Raw genomic sequence first — 21,473 nt, forward strand, 5'->3', positions numbered from 1 at the left:
GACGTAAAGGAATAAGTGGAGGTAGGCGTCGGGTACAAGTCTTAGTAGATGATTGTGGATGTTGTAGATGGGGGTTGATACATCAAGAGATGAGTGCCGCGACGATGGTGGTAAGGAGGCAATGTAACGGTAGTGACGGGCTGGCAGTGGCGAACAGTGGCAGTGAGAATGTGGGATGGTGATCACTGACGACGACCAGTGGCGACGCTGCAAAGTTGTTGACAGGCAGCGAGGAGTGGCAGAAATTACTGCAGCAATGACTGGCAATCTGGTATGGTGGTAATGGTGATAACATAGACGGTGACAGCTGGAAAATTTTCTTTATTGGGAGTCCATCATAGAGAACAGACTAGGCTTTTGTTATTTCTGAGGGGAAGTTATCGGGATTTTAAAATTTCTTTGTTGTCATTTCATCCCCATCACCACACATGGATAGGGGGTGGGCAGTCAGCAGTAAAATACTGCACTCTGTAGCCAAGGGCATTTTTAAAAATATAACAAGAATGAGAAAAAAGAAAGATGGGGACTGATTTACGATTTTAAATTAAAAATTGGAAGATGGACAGCTAAAAAACGAAAATATCTATGTATGAAAACACACTACAGAATGGTGAAATTCTTCTATGAAAAAGCGCTGAAGCACTGCACTTTCACATGACATCTTGAGGACCTGCATTGGGGTAAAAGTATTTCGGGATGAGAGTGTATGTTCCTTACGGTTGAGGAGTAGAGAAGACTGTGGAGATGAAGGTAGGTGTTGGGTTGGATAGTGGGAAGACAGAACATGGGAAACATGGAGGGTTGGGAAGAGTTTGGTGCATGTATAGGGTAGTGGTTACAAGAGGAAATGGATGGGAATGGATGAAGACAGACAGAGAAAAAAAGCTCTGATTTGGAGAGAGTTGGATGGGGTGGAGCAAAATTGTTTGCAGGGATAAATACCAGGGCAGATCTCGTTGTCTAGGAGAGGGGGTTGGTTGAAGTTGCGTTTGGATAGAACGTAGAGTGTGTGCAGGTGTAGGTATGGTGGGATGTGCTTCTAAGGAGTGGCAGAATATCAGGGGATATTGACTAGCGGAGAGACAAAGGTGTTATTGGAAGCTAGTTTACGGACGTTTTAGGAGATGTGGAGGTTTTCTGTGTGGATGAGGAGTGGTGGAAATTTGATGAGATGATGGAGGCTCCACGTGGAGGAAGGTAAACGGATGCAGAAAGCGAGACATGGCGTTCAAGTATTTGGAGGGAGTTATTGAACTTTGGCTGTGTGAAAATCCATGCAACATTTGCATAGGAAAGGATGGAGCTGCACAGGCTTTGTAGGTGTGGAGAATAGTGGATGGATGTAATCCCCAAGTTCAGCCTGTTAGTAGTGCAGTCTACTGTGGGCTTTCTGTTGGATGGTTAGTAGATGAGGGTATTTCAGTGTGTTAGTTAACTGAAGACATTGGAGAAATTGTTTGGTTTATATAAACACAGCATGTGCAAACTGTATTTGGGAATGATCGCAGTTATACGATTAAGAAGACGAAATGCAAGAATCAAAAAAGTTGCAAAGTACAAATGATAAAAGAAGGAGAATAACATTCTGTGTTATGACCTGATGAAACTGCAATCATCCAATCATAGCTGTGGGTTCTTTGATTGCTGTGGGAGATTGCTAATCAGAACTACAACATACGAAACATTAGTTCACATAATTACAAGAATAATGAAACGATTTACTTAACTTTATACAGTCCATTGCCAAATGAGTGTATCGAATATTTATAAGCGTCTTTGAACAGTAAAGCACCACTTGCTGTACCCAATAACAAACTTTTCTCTTGAAGTAGAAGCTCAACATTTACAAAAGTACAGTTCCGTCTCAGTCATGAATAGCGCTGGTGTCATCGCTAGACGGTGTTGACTACTTCATGGGACGTCAGAAACCGGACAGAACGAGTCCATGCTCGGCTTTACATCGAACTCCGCGCGATGTTGCAGCGGTGCTGAGAGAGGGCGCGAATCTTTAGTCGCGCCTGCCATTCATCGATGTGGATAGCAGTGAAACGTCGCTAATACGGCGGGCGTCCAGTAAGTCAGCACTTCGTTTTCTCTGCCAGTTTCGGTCGGAAAAATGTGCAATTTGTTATGCGACATTTCGGAATATTACCACTTCAGCCCCTATAGTTTCATAACGTACCCACAGTTGGTAGTGCTATGCTTAGCTTTGAAAACGACGTCTTTAATGAAGGTACACTGCAAGCAGAGAGCTGTGATGGAGTTTATTTTGGCGTAAAGCTGAACCACTGCAGATGTTCATAGGCGGACACCTGACAGTGAACAGAAGCACCGTGAGTCATTGGGTCAGGCATCTGTCATCATCGCAACAAAATTGCGCAAACCTGTCCAGTGCTGGCCAGCGGCACACAGCTGTCACTCCTGCAGTGCTGGAACGTGCAAAAATTCTCATTGGAGGTGACTGACAGATCACAGTCAGAGACCTAGTCACACAGCTGGACGTCTTTGTTGATAGAGCTGACACACTTGTCGTCCAGTTGGGATACTCAAAGGTGTGTGGCCTCCCTCATCCACCCTAAAGTCCAGATGTCCTACCTTCTCTCTTCCATCCGGCTGGCCCAATGAAGGTCGCATTGTGCAGGAAGCAGTACATGGATGACGATGAGGGTATTAATGCAGCAAGATGTCGATCAGCAGAGTGGTGCCATACAGCCACACAGGCTCTCCAAGTAATGCAGGGTTGGGCTGTTGCATTCAACGGAGACTTTGTTGAAAAATAAGGTTTTCTAATAATACAGTGTATGGAATCCTGAATACAACCTGGTTTTTGAAAAAAGTATTTTATTATGTATTGGAACTCCTCGTATCTGTGGTGCTAATACATTTTGTTCACTTCGGTGTAGCACCATGACCTTTGATCCAATCCACAGTTTCTAACACAGTTGCAAAATCTGTTTCATCAGAAACGAATTATAAAATAGTATGGATTACATTGCAGCGCCCACCAGCGACAGAACTCCCACGCTAAATAGCTCTGATGCATCACGGCGCTAGGAGAAATCAAAATGTTAAACAATTTTATCTTGAATTCTTCTAGCATTGCACTGTTTTTGTTGTAATATGAGTCAATTTGTTACGATTTTTGCTGCAGCATGGGACAATTTGTTAGAATTTGATTGTAATCTGGGGTAATTTATCACAATTTTTGCTGTAAACAGAGGTAACTTGTTAAAATTTTTGCTGTAATCAAATATAAAATGAAAGGATATGGGGTCATTAGCTACGTTATGTTGCAAGTTGTTACAGCGTAACAGCTAATCTGTGTCGCATGTCGTTTGTTATTATGTGTATTTCGTTGGAAAATCAACATCAGGAATTATGAAGACAGATATCTGCATGATACCAAAATAAACATATGGCGAAACGTCAAAAAAAGTAATAGTCGGTTCTTCACTGAAGAATTCGCTAATAAATATGGAATTAATTTAATAACGCTATAGTGATTCTGTTGAAAATGGAAACACATTCTCTTAGAGACTCTTCAGCTGCTGTGCCTAATGTTGAATGCAAAACATTCCACGAGACTCTGTCAGAGAAACCAATGCAAAAGAAAATGGAATGGGAAAAAAAGATGGTAAAGCCAAAGAAAACGCAATATAAATGAAAGAAGTGTCTGGCGTTTTTGGAGGAGGAGGACAGGAAGAAGATGAAGAAGAAGAGGTTGATTATGATGAGGGTGATATCACTTAAGTGCGTAAGAGTAATGGAGAAATGTAAAGACCAAGCAGTATTAAATACCAAAACATTATTAAAGCAGCATTAGCTGTAGATAACCATCTTGATGTTGAAGCTCTTTTGTCTGTGTTTGCTTTAACAATAGCATATGTTTTTGAGTGGGGTCCACCTTTAGCAAAACACAATTTTGTTTTCTGTCCCAGACATGTTGCACTGCAGTTGCAGCATCATCAGTTTGTTTTTTATTATTATGGCTGTTAAACACAAGGAATTTTCTTTACTGTTTAAAAACATATAAATATTAGTTTCTAAATCGTAATTACAGATTTCTGAGGAGCACGTAAAATTGTGTATTCATGCCTTATTACCACATGGTGTGGTTTTCCTGCTGTATTACGTTTTTACAGTGTCTGTTTTTCTTTAAAGATTGTCACCTGCAACTATATACAAGTTAATGTAGGCAAAACATTTACGCAAAAATTAAAATTTCTAAACTGTTATGGCTCTGCCTGAGATTAATAATTTATGTAAAAGATTATGTGTGTGTGATTATATATTTACGTTATGTATCACTTTCGGTTTCTTGTTTCGTCATCTTTTTCAATGTCAAGTGCTGTGTGTTAGCTGATAGACATCGCATCAGCAACCAATACTGACATTTAGCACAAGAAATGAATTATATGTCTACAGAATATATATAAATTACAATGATTCAGATGAAGTTGTAGATCGTGCAGACTTTTGATGATGGTAGCAACCGTTGGGAATACAGCTCCAATGAATGAGATCTTTTCAGTAATTTTAAAGCTTTTAGAAAGATGTATTATCGTATAATGATGTCAGCAAACCTTGGGAATACAATTCATATGAATGATAAATTTTCAATGGTTTCAGAGCGTTGAGAAACATGTATCATCCAACACCGAAATATCAAATTACAATTGTGGCAGCTGTATGAAATCATACATACTCAGAAGCTCTTTTGTAATTACGTATTGGCCATGCACAGCATCTTCGGCGGTATAACATAATAACTTTACTTTGTTGACATTGTTATTAATGTTATACACTGTTGTTGATGGTAAAGACAACGCCAAATTGATTACTATGCAGGGTGTGCATTTTAAATCAGCAATGGGCCATATTACATGTGTGGTGGTTCAGCCAACGCTACGATGTCATGAGCCATATTTCATAGTACTAAATTCTGCCTCCAAATCACATATGTTCGACACAATATTAACAAGTATTAATTCGTTATACTGCTATATTCGCATGAAGCTAATTTTTTTCAGTTTGTACAGAAAGATATCCTGTACAGCAGTAAAGAACTTGTTACATTCAATATTTTGGAGGACTATGAATTTTTCTCCACATATGATTGAAAACTAAAACGTGGTAATATATTAGATTGCCTTACGAAATAAGTAACAGTATACAAACTTAGTTTAAAGGACAGTCCATCGAGCTTTAAGATCATAAAAATTACTGACATTCGAAATTCAGTTGTGGTGGCAGGATACAAACACTGACTTGCAGATGGAGTTTTGAAATACTGTTTTAGTCATGCACATAGTGTTCAACGTCAAAGTTTAATACCCACAATGTGTCAGAAATGCTATTTAAACACTGTTGATTGTTATGAAGCTAACGTAAAGTTGGTTATTATGCAAAGTGAGCATGTTGGACCAACACAACAATGTTATGAGCCTCGGTTTAACAACTACAGTGTAACTCAAAACAACATATCATTGAAACAATATTACGAAGTGCTGATTTGTTATGCTGCTGCATTTTCAGATAGCCCACATTATGTCATACAGAAAGTAGTTTTACTAAATATATACTGAACAACAGTATAGGATTCTTGTTATGTGCTAACATCATTAATTGTCTGTGTTCGTATTTTCCATGCTGTATAAGGCAAGTATTTTTATTGTTTAGAAATACACATAAATATTATTTACAGTGAACTATTAATATCTTTATAAAGAACTAAATATATCTTGCTTAAGCATCTTGAGTCTTATTATTTTTTTTGTATCCCACAATGCTGTTCAAAAAACTGATTTCCATACGCTGTAAACTCTGCTTCTATAGTGTTCAGATCAATAATAGCTATGACAGACTTAGGTATTACCCACATAGGTGACTGCACTTGTTAATGCAACCTCTTTTAGCATGAGTACCGGCTGCGGTGGCCGTGCGGTTCTAGGCACTTCAGTCCGAAACCGCGTGACTGCTACAGTCGCAGGTTCGAATCCTGCCTCGGGCATGGATGTGTGTGACGTCCTTACGTTAGTTAGGTTTAAGTAGTTCTAAGTTCTAGGGGACTGATGACCTCAGATGTTGAGTCCCATAGTCCTCAGAGCCATTTGAGCCATATTTTTTAGAGTGAGGATGTAACTCAGCCCAGAACCAGATTAATGACTAGGGGTCAGTGTGTCCACCAGGCTAGATGTGGTTTTCAGGCATTTTCTCACATCCTATTAGGTTAATGTCAGGCTGTTTCCCATGTCCCACGTTAGATTCATCCTATGCAAACATTTACAACACTCACATCCGCACACAGACTTTACTATATACCCAATCATATGGGGTACGTCGCTTGTGTCTGGGGCGATGAATAGGAGTCTAATACTCTCAGTGTTCGTTTTCCTTGACGACTTACTCAGCACCATACTTAGGTATTCTGTCTGAAAATTCTAAATGTGTAAATTTCATAATTCTGTAAGTGATTGTAACAGACTTCGGTACGGCACACATACAAGTGTTTTTATATGTATGTGCATTATGTTCACATGTATAATCCACAACATCATCGAATAATGTCCTGACATATGGCTGCCACCCACTCAAACTGTGTACTGGAATACATACTGCACAGTATAGATCATTAAGGTTCACGAAACTTGATTAATGAACTGTGAAGGGTCTTCCGACCTGAACTTTGACATAGGAGTCCTGCGCATGTGGTGATGGATGATGTCATGTTGCTGAATATGTCTTTGTCAGGAGGAGGATTTTATGAGTCACTGTTGTCATCAAAACATCACTGTACTTAGTCTTGTTAAGTAGATGAACCCCCTCCATCTCAGTACACTGCACTTTAGTATTATGTAAAACATTCTAAAATTCTATTATTACTCGACAGTCACTAGCTCAGACTATTCCTACATTAACACATTTTGACCCAGATGCTGTTAACACGTACAGGCTGGTGATCAGCAGCATTTTCACATGAACTAGCAATATGATCCAAGTGATGGGATTTATATATACACTTACAACCCCATCAGTGGCTATGAAGGTGAATATGTACTATGCCGTATACACACTTAATGAATGTCTGAATTGTTATACTTGGAACACCTTGCACAGTAAAGTGATACCTTTCCATAAACATGTTTTTGCTATATTTGAGATTATTTGCGAAACATATCGTTTACTTACTACACTTTTGCACTGTTCCAAGTAAAACACATCGAATTTTGTTGATAGTGTTGTCTGCTATGTTGAGATACTGGCACTTCTTATTGAAAATAATAGTCGCGGAATTGAGTGTGAATAAAAAAAAAAAAAAAAAAACGAAGCGTAATCTCTTGGTTCAACATGCGCTGAACATAGTTTATCAATAGGTCTAACAATAACTTGCTGGTCATGAAAAGGAACTATGAAGTGTAATCTCCTTGTTCAACATGCGCTGAACATAGTGTATCAATAGGCCTTACAATAACTTGCTGGTCAGGAAAAGGAATTATACAGTGATGGAAGCGTATAGATTCACAAAGTATAACGTTTCCATGTTTCCAGCTCTGTGTGTGTGTGTGTGTGTGTGTGTGTGTGTGTGTGTGTGTGTGTGTGTGTGTGTTGTGTTTGGGTACTTAATTGTTATCCCTCAGGAAGTTTCTTGACATTATCTAATGTTTTATCGCTATTAAGTATTGTTTTCTAACCTATAGAACGTATTATGTCATCACATAGGAGCTACCAGTTGTCAGGAGTGACTGTTGATGATGTTCCAGTCGAACTTTCCGTCTGTCTCTTGTGATTTCAGTGCTGATACCCATCTGCTAACTGATAATGCTACCACTGGCCAGCCACAACTTTATTATGAAAATTCCTGTTGCAAACACCTTCATCACCAGACGATTTAAATCTTTTGAGACTTTTTTATTTTTTTAAGTGTGGCAATGATGGCTTCGCTACAAGCTCGATTTTAGAATGCTACTTCAGTAAAAAGCCTTAGATAATCCTCTGTCTGTATCTCAGTAAAATGCAGTTCATACTATGTTTACTTCACTAATTGAAGGCAATGAAGGCATTATGTCTGATGTTACTGTTAAGGAAATGACAAGTTACGTATATGTAGTGATAATGTTATACTTGAGAAACAAGTTATAGTAATATTAGTGCAAATGTATATTACTCTGAACTGAGGATTCCGTTTGATACCACTAATAATAATGATATGTTGTCTAAAGGTGACTCTGTTTCCCCTACCACCAGCTGTGTTCATATTGATCACTTCAAAACGTCAGGTTATCACTAGTAACTTACTATCGTAGATTTTAGATGAATTCAGAGGTGAGCAAAGGGCAGACACATGGATATCAAGAGGAGAGGGCAGATGTTCAAGAAGTAACATAAGAGCAAGTATCTCCAAAATAAGAGAAAAACATAGTCCTGGTAGTAAATTATTACAGGAACGATTAGTAAGTGTACAAAAACAATTGTAGTAAAGCAACAAAAGAGAAAACAGGGCTACTACGAATGAACTGACAGCACAAATTCAGAATTTGGAAAGCATGTTGGCATCAGTTGAGGATAACACTTCAGATAGATTTAGCGAAGAACCTAGTGAAATGTATTTATGAGAGTAGTCCAGGGGGTAATGATAAAAATTCAGATAGGAGAGACGCTCTTCCCACTCGTAAAGGTGCTCATCAGGTTTAGCTAATCATGTTACTACTCTGCAGAAGGGTTGAATTACTTAAACTCAGTACAGAGAAGGAAACGTTACGGACTAAGTAGGAAAAACGTAAGAATGCCGTCAACATTAATGAACTCAATGCTCTTGGAGCGTATCTGTTTGTGGACGTTGACCAGAGCTCACATAGTTGTGTACAAGCAGTGGTAGAGATCTCTGAAGAAGTTGGATCACTTTTACGTTCTAAAGAATGGCAGATACAAATAAACCAGAGGACGAGAGAGACAGCCCAAGAGTTGCTGAAAAGAATATCTGACACTGAGGCAAGGCAGGATAATGGATCTGTTAGAAACAATTGTTACATGTAGAATCAGATTCCAGATTAACAACATTATTCGGCTAGAAACTAAATGCGGTAATGCTACGACACTAGCTCATCACACTCGACAACGGTATGATAACGGTCAGGTTTATGTAAAACATGACTTCAGGCGTATATTTGATACTATGTATTCTTGCGAGTTAGCTGCACGCTACGTGGGCATAAATTTTTCTTTACATGTGTAGATAGCCTTATGCGTTTAAGTGCTCATGTAAAATCTTCCCAGTTGGTGCCTGTAAATTATGATGGCTCACATCTGTCTGGAGTGGTGGAGGGCACCACTTTCAATTTCACATCATACTGTTGAGAGAAATGATACCTGGCACGTATGAAGCTATGGAAGGTGTTTCAAAATGACGTTTTAAAAATTTGGGGACACGTTCCTCACACCAAAATAAGAAAAGAAGTCCAGTAAATATGGGCCCTAAAATGAGTATCTGAAGGGCTATGAGCAGTTGTACATCCTTGATACTCTGAACATCTCTACTAGCTCTTTATTTACCATGTATTGGGAGGAGGTGATGGACGTAAACAAGAAAAATATGTTCAATGAGCATGGGCTCTAAAATGTATCTCTTAAGAGGTGGGAGCACTTCTTCAGTAGAAGAGCTGGTATCAAGGATGAACAAATGCTCATAATTCTTAAGGTATGCATTTCAGAGCCCTTCTTCACTGGATATTTTTCTTTGTTTTGGTATAAGGAACCTGTCCTAAAATTTTTAAAATGTCAATCTGAAGAACCCTGCATCCACAGTGCTTTAGAAGAATTTCATGAAGGCTATATAAGATGCCAATTGTGACAAGTTACAGATAACTTGATGGACATGATCCCAACTCTGTACATTAAAAAAGTAATTATAGAAGTGGGTGGTGAAGTTTCTTTAATTTGCTTTTGAGGATTTCCTATTTCCTCTACTGTATTCTACTGGAAGCAAATTTTATCACCAGAAATACTTTTAATCTTTACTTGGGTTTCTGTTTGTAAGTTTTCAACTTATAATGATGGTGACTCATATGAGGACGTTGGAGTGTGTGGTTGGCTACGTGCCAATGTTTCCGTCGCTTTCTTTATAACTCCATAAGTACAGCTTGCATGGTTTTAACTGAACCTTCAGCCTGCTCGTGGGTCGCTCTTCACAGTAGTTAGATTAAGATGCTCCTTTTATCCATGCCTCGGAGCTTCTTTCGCGTCGCACGAACTCACACACGCAGTTGCAGCCAGAATCCGTGCACTCTACTGCGAGATAAGTTATGTAACGTACTTACTTACTTAAGAAAGTTTATTGGCGGACTGTGCTTTACCTTCTACAAAGTCAAGCTATCAACTCAGTCGAAAGAAAAGGCCGTCAGCCTCCCTTTGACCTGCGAGACAGGCTTAAAGCTTCAGGGTCTGCGATGTGTCAGCCAATGCTGGCACAGCAGCGCATTTCGCAATAACGCACTCTCTCCTGGACAATAAGCCGTCTGTGTGCATCAGTGCTAAGTTTGTGTGACTGTTCTGTGGGTATACGCTGCTTCTATGTACTCTGTACTATTCTGTAGTTAGGTTCCGAGGAATTTCATTGGACACTCATATTGTCTCAGAAGAAGCTGAGTAGCACCGTGATGTAGTGGTTATGATACTAAACTGTTGCTTGGAGGGTCATGATTTCAAAACTCACATGACTGTACAATATTAATTTCTATATTCGATTCGAGCACATTCTATAATTATCCACAAATTTCAAGAATCATTGTACTGGAATGTTCTGTAGCTGTATATATACTGTGTTCTGGCCGGGTGCGGCTGGTCTCGGCGAGGGTTCGAGTCCTCCCTCGGGCAAGGGTGTGTGTGTTTGTCATCAAACAATCTCTGTTAACCACGTAATGAAGATATTCCACCTATCTCTGAAAAAAAAAAAAATAAAAAATAAAAAAAAAATAAAAAAACAAGCAGAACCTGTGGAGTCCACTCCCGTCCCATCCCCAATATATAATCCAACACATTCCTTCGTCCGGTCACATCCAGATGACAAATCCATCAGTCCCAAAACACTATACCTCGAAACAAAAAAGTACCTTCCGAACTCAACATATCATAAATTAAACCCTGCACAGACTCCAAAATCAGCAAGTCGTCGGATTCTGATTTGATTCTGACAGCTGTGATGAAAGACTTTCACCCCTGAGATCACAGTGAGGTAAGCTGAGAGCAGCAAATTTCTTATCTCGGCTCCCAAGTATTAAAAGCCCTCTGAAATTCACCACCGTTGTTCCTACTTCCCTCATCAATGTCTTTTCTGACGATCTCTCAACCATAGGTCAACTCTTCCAGGATGGACTCTTCATTTATCACCATAAAAGCAATGCAAAGTCTTCCTGATCCGAATCCCAATCCTACCACCGCTACAAATGTCTCATCTACAATCATAATACCTCGCGACTGGAAAAAAAAAAAAAAAAAAAAAAAAAAAACCGCATGTGCCTCACTTCAAAGCTAACCACCTGTACAAACATTGTCCTAACACTCAGTCTACATCCGTTTTTAACACCTGCAACCAATCCCGATCATATACAGTCTACAGCCAAACCCTCATCCCCAAAACAAGAACTGACCATCTCAATCCACCCTGTCGACACAAAACTGCACCTGAACAGCTTCACATGTTTGAATCCTACCTCTGAAAACTTCATCCGCTTCATTACCACTGTATTTCAAAATATTCGCCCATATGACAGTACACATATAATCTAACAAGTCACCCTGGCACCGAATTCTGTATTCATTTAAATGGCACTGGCCAGTGTTTCCTAAACAGTTCCCACTTCCTCTTCTTCCGCGTGGATACCCTTCCCTAATACTCAGCCATTAAATCTTGAGCAGCCCTTCCAACCCCACAGCACCCTAAATCCCTCCTGTTACCACATTCCTCTCACATTCACACCCCTTCTCCTTCTCCAGGTCTTCCATGCCATTCCTCTGTCCTCGTCTTACGCTTCACTCTCCACTGTGCTACAATGACGTCTTACATATATGAATTACTGGGAGCTGGTCATCAAGCAGTATGCATCAGTTTTATCTACTGAAACTCGACCGAGCGAGGTGGCGCAGTGGTTAGACACTGGACTCGCATTCGGGAAGACGACGGTTCAATCCCGCGTCCGACAATCCTGATTTAGGTTTTCCAGGCCAATGCCGGGATGGTTCCTCTGAAAGGGCACGGCCGACTTCTTTCCCCATCCTTCCCTAATCCGATGAGGCCGATGGCCACGCTGTCTGGTCCCCTTCCCCAAACCAACCAACCAACCAACTGAAACTCGTCATCTCTGAGTAGTTCGCCACACGATGCGATCCCCACCACAACAGAATGACCAAGAACTTTCAATGCTGACATTTTTGTTCATCTTTAGGTGTACATTTATATGACTAGTACGTTCTGAAAACGATATTCTGAAGATTGGCTACATCGCTGCTGCCACCCCGTCAGATTTGAGGGAAATGAAATGTTAATAAAAGAAGGAAAGTCCAGTATATTTGAGGGTAGGCTTTGCGTTAAGACTGGCTGGGCCACTCTTCAGTGTTAAGTACACGGCTACCACCACATATTTTGATTTCTAGACTGGTTAGGGTAATCCCTAATGACTGCTTTAATAGCTGCCACAGTAGTGGGATGGTGGCAACACAGCTGCACCACTCTAGCAATAGCAACGCGTATTTTAAATCATAACAAATTTTCCCGAAAAATTGTGAAAAAGTAGGCCTTACGTTGGAAACAGTGTCCCAGGAAATAAGTAGATCATAGGCTAAAAATACAAGGTGGTCATAAACAGTCTGAAAAGCTTGTAAGAGGGTTGCAGGGTAAGTTATGCTGAGAAATAATTGTTAAGAAAATATTCGATAAGTTGCGCCGTTTCCGATTTAATTAGCGTTGCAGTTAGCAAATCAGGCAGTTGCGCGCGCTAATTCAAGCGGCAATTAGTGTAAGTTGTTTTCATAGCTTAGATGGTAGCGCACGCAGCTACATATCCGTTGGGTCGGGCCCTGTCCTTATTACCGTCCACAGTCCAGTTTTGTATCACTCTCTTTTTCGTTTTTATGAAAACGAAGAGTAACACGTTGAGCAAGTCCGTCTCTGGTAGACCGCTTGAATTTGCGCATGAAATGGCCTGATTGACTAATGATAATTAACTCGGAAACGGCTCGATACATCGAATTTTTATCTTAAGAATTACTTTTCAGCACAACATAACTCTTTCACACCGTTACAAGTTTTCAGAATGTTTGACATCCTGTGGAACCGAAAGCCAGGTCTGTCCCAGGATTTAAGTGTCTTTTGGGGTGAAACTGCCAAGCCATGGCGTCCACCAGTCCTCCGACAGTCACACCTTGACCTAATAATGGAAATGAAAGTTGGTCAGAGAACAGCTGTCCCAGGGCAGGTGGGCGCATACTGCTGGTGTGGTCACCTGCTTCATAAGAGATCTAGCAAGTGCACATGTTGACATCAAAAAAGCAAAATAAGGGCAATGGAAGTAGTCGCACTTAATCAGACGATACTGACGAAATTAGGTTAGTAGACGGAACTTTAAAAGTAATACATGTGATCTGCTGTTTGGCCAGTAAAATGGTTCAAATGGCTCTGAGCACTATGGGACTTAACATCTTAGGTCATCAGTCCCCTTGAACTTAGAACTGCTTAAACCTAACTAACCTAAGGACATCACACACATCCACGCTCGAGGCACGATTCGAACCTGCGACCGTAGCAGACTTGCGGTTCCGGACTGAAGCGCCTAGAACCGCACGGCCACCGCGGCCTGGCCAGTAAAATAACTGAAGATTAGTTATGAAGTGAGTTTATAAAATGAACACTGGCAAGTGGCAAGAAAAGCTTTCTTGAGGAATGGATATTTGTTGACATTGACTATTAGAGGGTGAACATAAATAAAACCGACTAACTGCAAGGCCGATTCCAGTCTGAAAATGGAGGAAAAGAAGGTCCCATAGACATGTATTTGAAAATGGACGATATGTGGGCAACAGCAACTAATCGACCCGGAACATAGTAAAGAGATGCGTCGCATCCACATCAGAGCAGATATTCAAAATGGCCTCCATGGAATGCAGTGTACGCGTTCACACGTCACATCATGGATTGCTGCACTCATACGCTCGTTCCGGACTCTCTGCGAATAGTCCCACAGACATCGTGAACACGCTGTTAAATAGCCTGCACGTCGGGAAATGGTTCAGCATAGACAACTATTTTCAGATGCTTTCCGAAGTAAAAATCCAGGGGGTTTAAGTCCAGTGATGAAGAACGCCACGCTACAGGGCCTCCGTGTTCTATCCAACGGCTGGGGAAGATGTTGCTGAGGTAGCGGCGAACTATGATGTAGAAGAGGGTGATGCTCCGTGATGCAGAAACCATATAACCTGTCGTGTTACCAAAGGTATATTCTGAAGCATCCAAGGCAGAGCATTCCACAGGAAGTCCAGGTAGATTCCTCTGATGAGCAGTTGTCAAGTAATAACTGGTACAAGCAAGTAGTAGCCAAGAATCCCTACCCACACATTGATCCTGAATCCATACTGATCACACATCCCAACCATTCCCTGAGGATTGTCTGTAGCTCAGAGATGACGAATATGCAGAATGGTGATGCCAGTTTTGGTAAAGACCGCCTCGTTGGTAATGAGGACTGATGACAGAAATCCCATAAGCGTGATGTTCTGGTGCAGAAACCATCGATAAAGTTCCTGTAGAGGGAAGTCCATTGCTGACAATCCTTGCATTCGTTGCAGGTTATAGGGATAGTAGCAGTTGTCATACAGGATACATGTAATCGTACTTTGGCTTACAGCATGTTGGCTGGCCGCTTGCCTGCAACTTGTACTACGGTTCGTCACAATATCCTGTACAACCTGCTCTGCCAAACCTGATATATCCACAGTCCGCTGCCTCCCTGCACTTTGACCTGGAGAAAATGACCCATGTTCACACAAACGCTCAAGAGGACTTGAATTGTTGTGAGATGTGGTTAGTGTCTGTGAGGGGACTTTTTCTGGTATAGTTATTCTGCCTCTCGACCGTTTCCATCTGCTTGGCCGCATACAAACACCATCTTGGCTTGTTCGTGACACGTCTGCCAAACCATTTTGCTGATTACAGTACGATGCGTCAGTCACACAGTCTGCAACACACAAGGAACACGCGGCATGGGGTCAGAGGAACTTTCATCCTTCATCACCATCTACCTAGACAATGATGCATTTCTGTATACATATTCATCAGACCTCTTTTCGTCTGTTTTCAGGCAGGAATCTGTTCCTGTAGTTTGTCGGTTTTGTTAATGTTAAACCAATAGATTGAAGTGTAATGAAGTCAATCCTGATCGTATTTAGTTGGACTATAGTCATGTGTGGAAGTAAATCGTACACGATAGGCAGTTAGAAAAAGTAGAGAATGGTAGCTTTTGAAGTGTTTTGCTACAGAATAATGCTGAAGATTAAATGGGTAGATCATGTAACTAACAAAGAGGTAACAAACAGAATTGGGGAGGGAAGAAATTTGTGACAGAACTTGAATAAAAGAAGAGATCAGTTGATAGAACACTTTATGAGACCTCAGGGGTGGCCAGTATAGCAATTGATGGAAATGTGAAGGTTAAAAATTGTAGAGGGAGGCCAAGAGAAGATTACTGTCAGCAGGATCAAAAGGAAATAGGTTGCAGTAGTTATTCAGAGATGAAAATGCTTGAACAGCATAGAGTAGCTTGGAGTGCTGCATCAGTCCAGTCCTCTGATTGAAGACAAAAACAACAACAACAACGACATTGTCGAGTACTTTGACTACTGATGTTAGATTAAGGAGTGTAGTTTGTCGTGCTGCACAACTTGTTACTTTCAGATTGACTTTACAGTCCACCAAGTGTTGGCATTCGCTTCATAATTTCTTAGCGTTTTTGTGATCTCTTAGAAGGGCCTCTGCAGTGTGCTTCCACCTAACAGGAGGTAAGAAGTACACGCCGTGTGAAGACATCTTGCAGGAGTCATGGGCTTGAGCCGCCATCTGGACATGCATCTAATGCGTTTGTCCTGGTGTGCTGGTGGTATGGAGAATGCACTGAGCTGTGAGCCCTTAGTCCGTCACAGTGGCTTGCAAATCATACTTCAGCAGCATAGAGATCTCTCTTGGCACATAGTGTGGGCAGGGGCAGATGCGGTGGTGGGTAGTGGTCTCTGGATGCTGTGAATGCTTATAATAACACCGTAACTGCCCAAACCTTCCTGTCACACCGGGTGGTACAGAGTGACCACATAAGTAACTGCCTGTAGTAATGGTTAAACATGAAGTCATGGGAAAACAGCTTATTTTGTTTAAAAAATGGAGCCTGAGCCTCCCATAATGTATTTGTTTCGTAGAAGGGGTGCACTTTTTACAAAGAATCAATCCCAGCACCTGTACAGTGTAACTGCTATGTGGCAAGGATGTACTAGAAGTATGCCAATACTTCCACAGTGTAATTACTAAATAGCAAGTATGTATTTTCTTTATAGAATGCATTAAAACGCATCAGTAATTGTTTTGAGTAAGCAAAATATCTTTCACTTCTGTGAAATGTATGTCAATTTTTAGTTAGAACAGCACTGTAGAAATTAGAATTACTTTTTAGCGTTACTAACGTCACAGGCTATACCATGTTTGATTATGCTATCGCAGTAACAAACATCTTGAGTTGCTGGACTTAGCAGTTCACATATATTGGGCAGACAAGTTTTGATTGTGGAAACCGTTGTAGACCATGAGTCATAGTAATGAAGAAAAGGCTATATTGGAAAAATATCTAGCAGCCATATTGGGTCAGGAACTATAGCAATAAAGATAAGGATTGCATAAAGGTGGAGACAGCCATCTTGAGTAATGAATTAAAGCAGGGCTTCACAACATACGCGGAGCAAGCTGTGAGCAGCAAGGCACGAGCACAGAGCAGCGGAGCAGCGCCTGCACGCTACCCCCACTACCGGACCAGAGCGGAGAGTGGGGAGAGTCACAGTCACGTGGGGCACACAACAGCTGCCGCCAGTCAGTGTCAATCAGCAGACACCTGCAGGGATATCACTCACGAATTATTACTGCGACAAATGAAACAAATAAAGGAGAATGTACACGTGCCACATAATTTTATTAGCTTAGTGTATGCCTCTACATTCGCATTAATTTGTGAACTGTTACACAATAAAAGGTGTCACTGAAGTGTGGGATACTCGGTTGTCTTGTACTTTTTGCCCTTTACAATTGCGTCCATGTTCGGAGTAATTGTTCTTGTGCATTTTAGGCGCAGCGTGCAGTTTAAATTTCGATCAGACAATGCGTTTCTCAGGTGCGTCTTGTTACATTTCATTGCAGAGAACAGTTGTTCACAAACATACGTGGAACCGAACATTGATATTATTGTAGCCACCAGTTTGTGCAAACGAGGAAATCTATCCTGAGGGAAGTGTCTGTAGAATTCCAAAATGTTTTTCTTGTTCTGAAATTTGTCTCTGTATTCTCTGTCACACTGCAGGTCAATAATTTCTTGCTGCAGTTCAGGACGAATCTCTTAAATATTCGCTGAATATGGAGAGAACAGATCAAAATCACTGTCTAGTGCTGTCAGATCTTGAAAGCGCTGATCAACTAAACTATGTGAATAACGTTCACAGTCTTTGTGAACATATTGCATGGATGATAATTTACGAAAATGAGCTAGGTTTCCTGTTTCCAGCTGGCTCACCCAAAGTGTCAATTTCATTTTAAAAGCTCGTATTCGATCTATGAAATTAGTAATTAGCAGATCTTTACCTTGTAGTAAAATGTTCAAAGCATTCAGATGGCTAGTTAAATCTGCTAAGAACGCAAGATCACATTCAAACGTGCGCGCGCATTTCCCCTCCCTCCCCTCGCCCACTACTCCGCGACCTTTCACCTGCTCGCGAGCACGTGCCTGAGCATACGCGAGTACTCGCGCTCAAAACCGGTCAGTTGTTAAGCCCTGAATTAAAGTAATAAGGGTAATGAATTGGGTAAATGAATTGGAAAGTAAATAAACTCCAGCATCTACTCTCTAATTAATATGACAACACACAGGTGTTATAAATGAGGTCCTAAGTGAGCAACATGTAACAGCATAGGTAGCCTGCTGGGAGGGGGTGAAGAAAGGTGAGTGGGAGGGAAGAGGCTTGCCTTGAAAGTGACTGGTGAGGGTGGGTGTCATAAATCATTGTGCAAGGAAGCACGCAGCTCCCTTATTACACTGACCAAGGCAAGTCGGCCATCATTTATAGGACATCATTTGAAAGATAGCATCTAGTAGGACTCTAAGGTAGCGCACAGCTAACAGCCTTGACACGGTCACCATGCTGACAGTCTGCGGTGCTACAGACATTGTTACATTCGAGAGAAGACGATTTACTGACCCAGCAGTTCTGTACCGTCCTCCATTACCAAGCTAACAACACATCTTTCATCTTTAGTGGTAGTCGTGTGATGACTCAGATCCAGAGTGGGATTCGCTATGCCATTCCTGAATGCATCGATGTATACTCTCATAACGCTTATGGAATATGAGCATCGATATCATGGAATGATAAGCTGTAGTCAAAATAAGCCACTATTCTTTCTGCATATAAGCACAGTTTTCTAATTCTTACACAAGGCATGACAGCCGGCCGGAGTGGTCTAGCGGTTCTAGGCGCAACAGTCTGGAGCCGCGTGACCGCTACGGTCGCAGGTTCGAATCCTGCTTCGGGCATGGATGTGTGTGATGTCCTTAGGTTAGTTAGATTTAATTAGTTCTAAGTAGGCGACTGATGGCCTCAGAATTTAAGTCGCATAGTGCTCAGAGCCATTCGAACCAACCAATTTGTACTTAGAGTAACCAAATACGAATGGAGATCAGACCTCAGTTTGTCTACTCTGTGATCAGTTTGTAATACTGGAAATCTCAAAACTTGCTTACAGTCCTTTTGTCAGGTTCGCTGTGTTCGCTGTGATATGGGGCATGGGACTGATGGCTGGTGGGTCAAGAAGGTCCAACTAGTCCGTGGCTACGAAGTAGATAGACAAAGTGAACAGTACATGAGGAAAGTGCGTCTATAAACACGTCACTTCATGGAAACGACTCACAGTCAGATAAACAAAATATCGGTTGTAAATCCGACTCGTTGTATTATTGTTGCCAATTTTGCGAAAGACGGAGAGTCGGTGAGCAACTGTAACGTGGCGTGACGGCAGGTGGAACATGTCGGTGGTGGGGCCGGTGCCTAGCGGGCTGCCTAAGCTGCGCGACCCCGTGAGCGACTGGAAGCTGATGGGGGCGGTGGCCGTGGGCTCGCTGGGCGTGGCGGCCGTCAGCTTCGCGGTGAGCACGTCAATGGCGCTGCTGCTGGCGCGCGGCCGCTACCGCGTGCGCCTCAACCAGGAGCTGCTGGCGCAGGGGCTCGCCGCGGTCGCCTCCGCCGTCAGCGGGGGCGTGCCGCCCTCCGCCTCGCTGTCGCGCTCCCTGCTGCAGAGGGACGCGGGCGGCTCCACGCAGGTACCGCACGCCCACATACACCACTGGCCATTAAAATTGCTACACCACGAAGATGACGTGCTACAGACGCGAAATTTAACGGACTGGAAGAAGATGCTGTGATACGCAAATGATTAGGTTTTCAGAGCACTCACACAAGGTTGGCGCCGGCAATGACAGCTACAACGTGCTGACATGAGGAAAGTTTCCAACTGATTTCTCATATACAAACAGCAGTTGACCGGCGTTTCCTGGTGAAACGTTGTTGTGTACGGAGGAGAAATGCGTACCACCGCGTTTCCCACTTTGATAAAGGTCGGATTGTGGTCTATCGCGATTGCGGTTTATCGTATCGCGACATTGCTGCTCGCGTTATTCGAAATCCAATGACTGTTAGCAGAATATGGAATCGGTGGATTCAGGAGGGTAATACGGAACGCCGTGCTGGATCCCAACGGCCTTGTATCACTAGCAGTCGAGATGACAGGCATCGTATCCGCATGGCTGTAACGGATCGTGCAACCACGTCTCGATCCATGAGTCAACAGATGGGGACGTTCGCAAGACAACAACCATCTGCACGAACAGTTCGACGACGTTTGCATCAGCATGGACTATCAGCCCGGTTACACTTGACGCTGCATCACAGACAGGAGCGCATGCGATTGTGTTCTCAACGACGAACCTGGGTGCACGAATGGCAAAACGTCATTTTTTCGGATGAATCCAGGTTCTGTTTACAGCATCATGATGGTCGTATCCGTGTTTGGTGACATCGTGGTGAACGCACATTGGATGCGCGTATTCGTCATCGCCATACTGGCGTACCACCCGTCGTGATGGTATGGGGTGCCATTGATTACACGTATCGGTCACCTCTTGTACGCATTGACGGCACTTTCAACAGTGGGCGCTACATTTCAGATGTGTTACGACCCGTGGCTCTACTCTTCATTCGATCCCTGCGAAACCCTACATTTCAGCAGGATAATGCACGACCGCAAGTTGCAGGTCCTGTACGGGCCTTTCTGGAAACAGAAAATGTTCTACTGCTGCCCTGGCCAGCACATTATCGTACACGCCATCCAAGCTCTGTTTGACTCAATGCCCAGGCGTATCAAGGTCGTTATTACGGCCAGAGGTGGTTGTTCTGGGTACTGATTTCTCAGGACCTATGTACCCAAATTACTCGAAAATCACATGTCAGTTCTAGTATAATATATGTGTCCAATAAATACCCGTTTATCATCTCCATTTCTTCTTTGTGTAGCAATTTTAATGATCAGTAGTATAGTTTCGCCTTGCCGGTGGCCTAACACCAAAACTGTCAAGTGCGAGCGTGTACGGAGGCCCACGAGTGGCTTACGTAAAAAGCGTCGGCTCAATATTCTGCGAGCAATCTTTCTGCAGACCGTGTGAGACACAAACTATTTGATGAAAAGTATCTGGGCACCTATTAGTGGTTTGTAATATGGGGTGTGTCGACCTTTTGCGTTTATGAGAGCCTGAACTCTGCTGGAGAACCTTCCACTGAAATTTCAGAATATCTGTGAAGTTTTGTGGTAACCCATCTTTGCTCAAAAACCCAGACATGAGAGGGAGTGTTGTTGGACTCTGAGATCTGTAGTGAAGTCTACATTCTAATTCATCCAAAACGTGTCCCATTCCATTCAGATCAAGCGTCTGTGTGGGCCAGGCCATTTCGGGGAATGCTATTGTCCACAGACCAGTGGCCCAGAGATGATGCCCTATAACACTGTGTATTTTCACGGTGATGCAGCGGTTATCTTCTGTGAATTGTTCCTCTAGTCTGCTCACTGAGAAGTGCTGTAAAATGTGTTTACAACATTGCGCATTTAGCGTCTTCTTAAGCGCGGTAAGGACATC

General features: G+C 42.2%; 1 protein-coding gene across 1 annotated transcript in view; it reads left to right on the plus strand.

Annotated features, from left to right (window-relative positions):
- The window catches only part of LOC124613800 (solute carrier family 26 member 6-like), a 144,070-nt gene that overhangs the window by 54,948 nt on the left and 67,649 nt on the right, over window positions 1–21,473 (plus strand). Inside the window, exons 5-6 of the mRNA XM_047142523.1 lie at window positions 68–123; window positions 19,307–19,607. Coding sequence (XP_046998479.1) covers window positions 68–123; window positions 19,307–19,607 — 357 coding nt within the window. The remainder of the gene's footprint in view (window positions 1–67; window positions 124–19,306; window positions 19,608–21,473) is intronic.

Source organism: Schistocerca americana, chromosome 4, assembly GCF_021461395.2.
Source record: "Schistocerca americana isolate TAMUIC-IGC-003095 chromosome 4, iqSchAmer2.1, whole genome shotgun sequence".
Taxonomy (NCBI): domain Eukaryota; kingdom Metazoa; phylum Arthropoda; class Insecta; order Orthoptera; family Acrididae; genus Schistocerca; species Schistocerca americana.